This window comes from Zeus faber (genome assembly GCF_960531495.2).
Source record: "Zeus faber genome assembly, chromosome: 16".
Taxonomy (NCBI): Eukaryota; Metazoa; Chordata; class Actinopteri; order Zeiformes; family Zeidae; genus Zeus; species Zeus faber.
In genome coordinates this window covers 6162307-6172250 of record NC_137202.1, presented here as the reverse complement: position 1 = coordinate 6172250, position 9944 = coordinate 6162307, and the positions used below count along the sequence as shown (strand labels likewise).

General features: G+C 39.1%; 1 protein-coding gene across 1 annotated transcript in view; it reads right to left on the bottom strand.

Annotated features, from left to right (window-relative positions):
- Positions 1 to 1321, bottom strand: part of cdhr1a (cadherin-related family member 1a) — a gene marked incomplete at both ends in the record, with an annotated part of 16218 nt that extends 14897 nt beyond the window's left edge. Inside the window, 2 exons of the mRNA XM_080017021.1 lie at positions 266 to 401; positions 1238 to 1321. Of these exons, the coding sequence (XP_079873147.1) occupies positions 266 to 401; positions 1238 to 1321 (220 nt within the window). The remainder of the gene's footprint in view (positions 1 to 265; positions 402 to 1237) is intronic.
- Positions 1322 to 9944: the final 8623 nt, after the last annotated feature.

Sequence of the window (9944 nt, the reverse complement as noted above, 5' to 3'; positions counted from 1 at the left end):
ATCATTTTAGTTAATCCACAAAAAAATAACTCTGATAATTACCCTCTTTATTGACATGACAACCACTCCATGAAGAAGCGAGAGGATTAGGATTTATTTTTTTTTTTTAAAAGAAAGAAAGAAAGAAAGAAAGAAAGAAAGAAAGAAAGAAAGAAAGGGAAACTCACTGAAGCCGAGATGCATCAGAAGCAAAAGGGCGGCAGGCAATGCACAGCGTCGCTCCTGGACATTCTTCATCCTCGGCAGCGATCCGGCGGCGGTGCACCATGCGGAGGGCCCGGCCGGGCGGAGGGTCCTGGGCAGACGGTGGGAGCGTCCTCCTCAAGGTCCTCGCGGCTCTCAAGGCGTCTGCACCGTAGGTGAGCGACACAGGGGAGGACCGAGGCGCTCAGCGTGATAATCTAATCCAATGACACGTCTTTAAAGAGAAGAGAGAGGCTCCGAGGCCTCCCACAGAGAGGTGGAGGAAGGGACATGGCACCTATTTCATTCATATACTGCCTATCCATGCATTTGCCTGAGGGAATACAGTTTTCTTCTGTGATATACCTGCAAATTTGGGACATGGCTTTAAAATGGCTTTTTTTTTTTAGGTTCATTGAGTTGTCAAATGTGTTTGCATTTGCGTGAAAATGATCGTTTCACTCTCATTTATATTTCTCATATTTTCACATTTTCGAAACAGAATCTGTTAGTTCGACGTTTTCATATACAGGGAATTTGTCGTGATGAGGATCCGTGCATTGCAGTACAGACAATTTGATTTAAAAAGTTTAACAGTCTGAAAAATGTTAAATGAAAAATAACCAAATATACCAAATATATCAATAAAAATGCTATAGAAAAATGTATGGTCAAAACATTAAGTTGGTAAAAACTTGGGTTAGTTTTATTGAAATTATGTACCATTTTTTCCTATTGGGGATCATGTAGGCTATATCGTGAACCACAGACAATTAGCACAAAAAGCAACAAATATACAAAAGTAACCCCTCCAAAAAAAGATTCTAATGCTCATACAAAATGTATGTGTGGCAGTTTGGCCTGCCACACGCCACCTGAGTGGCTTTCCTAGGGGGTCGCCGACACAGACACACAGGCAGTGATTGTAAAATTACACCAGTTTATTGTAGAGCATGGACAGATGTAACAAGCCGGGAGCAGATGGGCACATGTCATGACAGAGGCTGTACCCGTGTGTGTGTGGGGGGTGATTTACATGTCGTTTGTTGCTTACTTTGATGGGCAACAGGCGTACAGCCACCCTGATCCCGAGCCCAATCACCGACATCCAAGACGGGTGTGGCAGCTTCAACCACATCACCCCCACTTCACAGTATGGTTCGTGTACAATCAAGTCAGTTTTGCTGGTGTTGTGTACTATTTTCATATTCGAGATCCAGTAACCTCTCTTGGCAATTTGAAGTAAAACTATTGTAAAAACAACTAAGTGAGAACTTGTACATTGACCAGAAATATGCCCGTTCGATGAAGTAAAAAAATGCTCTGTCAATCTCTTTAATGGGAATTGTAATGTGATTTGAACTTGATATGCCATACATCGTAACTCTAAATGTTTTGCTTGGAGTGTAAACCATCTGCTCTGCTGTCCATAACCATCTGTTCCTTTCAATAAAAACGGAAAACTCCCCTTCTGAGTCAGTTAATAGATTATTGCAATATATAGGATAGTACAGTACAGTACAGTGATCTTTAACCTTTATCACATCCGGGACCTTCACTTTGAAATGCATTAATCTCATGGACCCCATTTGCTCAAATTTTGTCTCTCGGATCCGAATCTCAGAAGATATTTTATTATTAGATAGTTGGGGAGATAACAGTGGAACTAGGATCAAAACATTTTTATTGTGTCGTTACTGTACATTCTCTAATAGTGAACTTTAACTATTAATCATTTTGCTGGGAATCCTCTGGAACATCATAGTAAACGTGTGCACCGGAATTCTTAAGGCATTCAGACTGAAATTCTGCTAGTTACATTTGACCCAAAATGAACAAGATGCATTGGATGTATCACTTTAAAGATAAAATACTAGATAAGATAAGATAAAATTGTAATTTTCTCCCTTTCTTTTTTCTTTCTTTCTTTCTTTCTTTTTTTCTCCTTTCTTTATGTTTCCCGTGAAAACAGTGTTCATTTAAAATACTATTTAAATGAGTAGTTAGTTGAGACATTTCCAGTGGTAATTCAGGAAACAATCTCATTCTTTGATAAGCTCATTTGCCCTCCTGGAGTAGTACTATGAACAAGTCTAATAATTACCATGATCCTCTCTACTCAACCAATAACAACAAACATCATTGGCCTTCACAACAATTAATGGGGCAACAACAATACTCAATTTCATATAATATAGTGTAGTATAGAAACTGTATAGTAATACTAGTATTCCAGTAAAATGTTACAGAGACAGACAGACGCTGAACTGCACTGCACTTCACTGTCTGCAGGACTATTGTCTGCTAGTGTGATACGCTAAGAGACCATGTTGCATGCCGATGGATGGATAGATTGATAGATAGATGGATAGATGGATAGATAGACAGACAGACATACAGACCGACGGACAGACAGATGGATAGATTGACAGACCATGTTGCATGACAGAGGATTTACACACATGAATTAACCTTTTCCAGTGCATTTCCATGTAGTGAAATTAAATCTATTCCTTTTAATTTGTGCAGCATTACCCATGTATGTAACCTGACCTCTGTGGAGGCCACTGGCACAAAGCTGCTGCCATCTCTGACAAACTGGAAAGACAATGAGTAAAACAATAAATAAAACTCTATCCAATAAATGAAGAAAAAAAACAATTAATTAAACAATATAAATTAAGGAAATACAGTTTATATAAATACAGAAAATACAATTTATTTAAAAGTATCGACAGTAGATGATGACAATATCGTATAAAACAATAAATGAAACAATATAAGTAATGAAGAAAAACAATGAATAAAACAATTTCAATTAAGAAAATAGTTTACATAAATAAAGAAAATAGTTTATTTTAAAGTATCTACAGAAGTTGATGACAATATAATATCAAACAATGAATAAAACAATACAATAAATGAAGAAAAACAATAAATTAAACAATATGAACAATACAAAGCAACGGTTGCCTTTAGCCCAATGCCCCAGAAAGCAACCAGACAGAAAAGGAAAGAAATACACTTTATCTTCAAGTATCTACAGTAGTTGATAGGAAATAGAAATCATAAAATAAAAATATGCTATTTTTGTTGTGTTTTTCGACGGAGCGGATCACCTGTCAGGTATAACCTTTTATTTGTGCATTTTAATTCGGGTGCTGCGGGCAGATGGCGGCCGTGCAGATTAACCCACTGTGCTGTAATCCGTGCTCATCTTGTAATGCACAGGGCCTATCTGCAATTAGCAGGGACTAGCACACCACTTTCTCAATGATAAACAGTCTATGTTTATGTTTTTATTTTATTTTTTTATTGTTATTATCAGTATTTTATGTTTCCCTCTTAACATCAGCAGTGGATTTTGATTGTAGATAAGGGGCTGTTTGAGCACTGAACAACACAAGATGTGTTTGATAATGATTGAAAATCATTGGCTGAGGATCAATGCTGATCATTCAATGTCTCTGTCTGAACTGATGATACAAAACTGAAATTTTTATCATTCTTTGATAAAAATGTCATTATTTTTTATCAATTTTATTTTGCTTTTTTTTTTTATTGATTAATATGATACGATTGCCTTCTTTTAATGCCAAGCACATTGAACTACATGTTTTGTATGAAAGGTGATCTACAAATGAAGGTGTTGTTGTTCTTCTTATTATTATTATTATCATCATCATCATCATCATCATCATCATCATCATCATCATCATCCTCCTTATCATGATTTTTAGGGGTCCAGCTCTGAAGAGGCGGCAGCCCTATTGCTATCTATTGTTAATGAAAAACTGATATCAGTAGTCTATGGATCTCATTGATCAGCGGAACTCAGACAAATTAAATAAAATGTGTATTCAGGGCAGTCCTGATTTGCCATCATCCAAGTTTGATCCAGATCGGTTTATTATTGTGGAATAATTTTGTAAAATACTGTATTTTTTTTTTTATCATCGCTGCAGCGCACAAGCATGCACAAATGACGGCTCGCACAGGTCAAATGATAGCATTGCAGTCACATTGCACACGCAGATGCGACTGATGTGAGACTTTCATGGATGTCTTAGATCCAACGAACCCACAGACAATCTGAATAAGATGTGTATTCTGGGCATTTCCAACATGGTGTAGTTCGAGTTTCATCCAGTTCGGCGGTTAAGTATTGTGGATGGAGTTTGTGATCAACAATGACTACCTCACCAAGATGGCGCCACGCATAGACGTATGCCACAACAAATAAATCGCATGCACAAGTTGACAGAGTACACAGATGAAGTGAGTCAGTAACCTAAACCTTACCAAGATACTGTGAAGCACAGCTGCGATTGGTCTTTAACTAAAGGAATATATATATATATATATAGATATAAATATATATATTTTGCACTAGTCCTCTTTTACCCTTTCACCATGAATCCTCCTACAAATTTGGTACACAGTAAAGTCCAATTTCTGACACAACTAATCACTACACCAAGATGGGGAGCATCGCCACGGGTGAGACAAATAAACATAGACACAAGCAACGGTACTTTTACATGGAAAAACTTAAACATAGAAACGTCAGATGACAACATGTATCAACAAAAGAGACTTAACTATGGCAGCAAACGAGGGAGGAAAGTAGAGGGGTGCAACCAGGAGGGTGTTGGGGGTATGTTCAAAGCAGGTGCTGGTGGTGTGTGTGTGTCTGTGATGAGTCTGCCTGTATGTATGTGTGTGTGTGTGTGTGTGTGTGCGTGTGCGTGTGCGTGTGTGTGTGTGATGTGTCGACCGTGAGTGCTTGGGACTTGTCCGAATTGGTTCTGGTGAATTACTGTAATTACTGTCGTAGCGCCTCCAAGCAGTGGATAAGGCCCTGAAGCCACCCCTGAGTCCCGCAGCTGTATAGACACTCCACGACCGCAGGAACGCCTCGAGCACTTCGCTCTGCAGCCACCGAAGACCCCCCAGCCCCAATAGAAGCCAGGAGCCCCCAGAGCAACACCCCAAGAAACACATTGTAACAGTACCTCCACTGGGAAATGTCCTGGGAGAGTAGGAGGCAGGGGAGGGTAGAGCGCGAGAGAGATCGAAAGGGAGAAAGAGTAAGAGGATTATCGACATCAATACACAACCACTAACCTTTTGTCGAATAGGGTGAAGCGTTTCTCTTTTTTCTCTCCTCTCCTGCCATTCTTATCTCGAGCACAGTAAAGCCCAAGTTGTGCTTTGCGAGTAGCCACGCAAAGAGCTCGCCAGAAAACACATTGACAATTGGCACTTAAACATAAACCTTCGGAGGGTGCGAAGCAACTTTGTTTGGTGGTCAGTGTTTTATGATGGGTTCCATGGAACGCTACACTCCATGGAACTCGGAAACTGGTCATTCCGAGCACGTTTTCCCCACTTCCGAGCTAAATGTATTCTATTGAACTGTTGGGACATGATCCCATATCATGTCCGTGGGGACATCCCCTTAATGAGATTTAAATCAATGTACAGAGGCATATTTTTTTTAGGACCAAAAACCAATTCTGACAGACAACTATGGCCCTGTTTGCACCGGGTATTAACATGCGCCTTGGGTGATCCGATCACAAGCACGTCTATTTACCCCCGACATTAGAATGCGTCTCCACATGCGTCTCGAGCAACCACCTGTGATCGGAGCTCACTTCCCAGCTCTATATGCAAATAAACACAAACAGAATTTCTGTTTGCAAAGACCTTGGCGCACGGACTGAAATTTTGGCGCCGTGCGTACTGTTTGCAGCGCAGGGTTCAGGCTGAATATGGTGTGGAGAATTAAAAACGTGAACATCACTCAGAGAGCTGGAGTGGAGTTTAGTGCAGCGGTGCGCCGGACACGCCGAGCCGGTTTTCCTGTGTTTCTGTTTTAGATCTATTCACGTCGGTTAGTTTCCCGCTTGCATGAAACCAACATTTTGAACACAACCGAGTGAAGGGACTGTCCCAATCACTGCGTAATGGAACGAACGAAACAATAAACCTGTGTGTTCCGTGCCGCGTCGCTCACGTCTCCCCGTCCCTTTCTGTTGCTATGGGGCATAAAAACTGGATGTTTTAGTGTGACGACTTTACTTGTAAATAATAAATCCTGCACTTCTGCAACGGGGAGACTTTCTCATTTTCCCGAGCAGACTCTAACATGGCGCCGTCAAATGCGTACTTCCGCGTACTTAGAGGACGTCAGTGGAGCAGACGGTCCTTCCACGCGGCCCAGATGTGGTCTGAGCGATCGGATCTCAATGTGTCCTCAAAGCGGTTTGAGTCAGTTACACCTGGCATTAGAGGCGTCCACTTGGGATCGGATCGCCAAAGACGCGTGTTGATGCCAGGTGTAAACGGGGTCTCTTACATTTTACTTAAAAATGATCTTTATTTATTTTGCATCGTTTGAGTTTGGCGTCTGGGCTCTGCTGCCCATCACTCATGGCGAGGTGTACAGCAAACAGAGGCACTTAGTGAGCTCGAAGTAAAGGAGCGATGAGCTTGAATCCTCCCGTTGGATAGAAGAGTAAAGTATGTCAAAGCTAAATATTTTTATCCAACCACGTAATCACTTTTAATACACTTTTGTTATATTTAGTGCATTATCCATGTGTGTCCAGTATGGTCATTTTTTTTTTTTGGCAAGGCGTCAGCACAGAATGTTCACTGAGGTGGTCACTGGAGAATTAGTTTGGCTCTGTTCACCAAGAAGCTCTGGATTACAAGGAGACATGGTCTAAGAAGATATCATCATCTAAGCATCATCTCAAAAGGACTGGTGCCCGTGAGAGCAAAGGAATGAAAATATTTATATTAAAAATGATATAATGTGATGCAATTTACTCTAGAATTGTTGTTATATTTAATTATATTATAGTATATTATATATAATTATATTATATTCTTTCATATTATGCTTTATTATATCATATTTCATTATATTATATTATTTTCTATTATATTACCAAGTGTTTTCCTATATAAACCAAAAAAGTACAACGCTGAACATACATGTCATAAAACAGAGTAAAATAGTCCATCATTGAATCCCATTACAAGGATGTTTTTTAATCTTGTTTCTGTGAAAAAACAACAAAAAAAGCTATCTTTACATTTAATATCACTGCCATTTTGATTGATATTATTGAATATGATCAGATTAAAAAAAAAAAAAAACAGCCCCCGGAAACATTAAATAATGTTATCCTCTTGGTTGTGCGGCCTCGAGACTTTGGGATTTATCCGTCTGTCTGTTTGGAGCACCTGTGTTTAAGATACCAATTCCACGTTACTATTTTGGATTATTATCGATAATCTCCCGTGCAGTTTGCCCAGGACAGAGGTCATTTTTTGAGTTCTGCTCCAAGCCCAAAACTAGGTCACTCTTTAATCTCAGCGTGTACAGTATAGACGGATCAAAAATAGTCCTTTTATAAACCTCCACACAGACAGCGCCGGCACCAGGGTGATGCTTATGAGGTATGAATCATGCAAAAATCACTAACAAAAATTAATTTGTCCCAAATGTTCACGAACCAGACGAACAAAGACATTACAAGGAAACAGAGACAATATTTAAATTTTAAAAGATAAATGTATTGGGGAAAAGAATTGAGTGAAAGCACGAAGACTATAGTTTTTACAGGATTCTATACTAGAACTGGGGAAAAAAACCCACTTATTATAATTCATCATAGTGCTGAAGTATTAACATGAAATTGAAAGTTAAAAAAGAACAACTAATAAAATAATAAACAAATAAATACAAATATATGCGTGCATGTATAACTATTTTTATGTCAGGCAGTTTGTGGTGTGACCGACAAACAACCTTAAACTATATTTGGGGGGTTATTTTGAATTGCCAAAATAAAATATTTAAAGCGATAACATACATAAAGATAATTGATATATCTCAATCAATGCCATTTTCTTTACAAATGTTCTAACAGGACATTATATCAAAATCCTATTTGGGATAACTTCAACTGCCAATCTCTCTCTCTCTCTCAGGTTTTACTTTGGGAAGGTTGTCTTGAGTGTCATATTTTCACCCTCCAATTTTGTGTCATACAAAGATATAATTTGCAGAATGTTCGTTATACTATGTGTGGCTGTGTGTTTTCATATGCAATGTAAATCCACGTGCTGTCAAAAACAGGCTCCAGCGCTTCACTGACCTCTATTCTAGTGCACTGCTGCCATCCAGTGGTGGGGATCGTTGCTGCACCTAAAGACATCAACGACACATCGAGAAAACAATTCAAAAATCACTGATGAGAATGATCAGAATGTGGAATGTGCTTGCTTAATTGATATTTGGAAGATCTCCTCTATTTTGGACCCTCGGTCTAGATATTACGTCGGACAGAGTGCTACTTGTCCTGTCCAGGGTTTATTTAATATTTGCCATTGCCCCTCAACAGTCAGGGGGGGAATGCCATTCCTATCACATCATATCAGTGGAAATGTGATGGGAATGACAAAAGTTCCCTGTTTTTGCTCATAGAGACAGAAAAGCACAGTGAGGGACAGTGTGGTGAGCTAGTTTGTGCTGTGCACACATTCCACAAAAAACTGGTATTTCCAATTATTATAGTGATTTAATTTAGTTAAAATTTAAATGAGTGTAGTAAAAAGCCAATGGTTGTAGTCTCTTCTATACTGATATTTACTTCTTCCCTCTCTCCACACATGTGCGTGTGTCAAAAGGTCACCAAGAACATTCTTATTTGGAAAAACCTTGGTTGATTTTGCGAGCCCAAAAACACCACATAGAACATGAATATCAAAGTTCCTCATCTTATTTTATTACCTTGACTTTTTTCTGAATATAAATCGTGTTGGCATTGCTTTTTTATTGGTTTTGTCATTAAAATGTAATGCTTAAAAGCTGTTCCAAAAACGAAACATGTGATATATATATATATGTGTGTGTGTGTGTGTGTGTGTGTGTGTGTGTATGTGTGTGTGAGAATGTGTGTGTAAAAAAACATATATATATATGTATATATATACATGTATACATACACACACATACTGTATATACATGTTTTTGCTTTTTTTTTCTTCTTCTTCTGTGAAATCTACCCTCCGTACACAAAACGTATTTCCCGTTTTATTTTATTGAAATGGGGAAAATGTAAATGTATTTTCAATATTTAAGTAAATATATCTTCAATTAAAAAAAAAAATATAAATAACATGTACATGGATATAGACATGGATATAGACATGGATTTATGTATGATTGAAACGTACTAAAACGTATATATTCATATATATAATATATATTCCATTTGGGCATCCTATTGCTCAAAGTGGAAAAGCAACCCACACGCTGGCTGCGCTGGCTGCGCTGGCTGGTGTAACGCATCTCGTTGGGAACAGTGGCTCCTTGTCCAAAACGTAAGGAAGCCTCCAACCACGTGACCTGGCCGCAGGAGGTCCCACGCAGACGCGTGTGCGGCTTCTTCCACACCGGGACCGAACACCATCACGAAGCAGCCAAGTCCCTGCAAACTCCTCGGTGAGCTCCAGCCCCCTTTTTCTTTCGCCTTATTTCTAAATCTCTGCGTAAATATATATAAAAAAAAAAGGGGGGGGAACAAACAAACAACAAAAAAAAACCACTATTTCTTATTAATTTCTGTGGAAATGGGATTCCCACATTCACCGCCCCCGTGGGGATGATGCGCGTTGGGGGCGGCGTGTTTTTTCCCCCCTCCCTGCTCCTGGTCTCTCCCACTCGGCTGGAGAGGAAC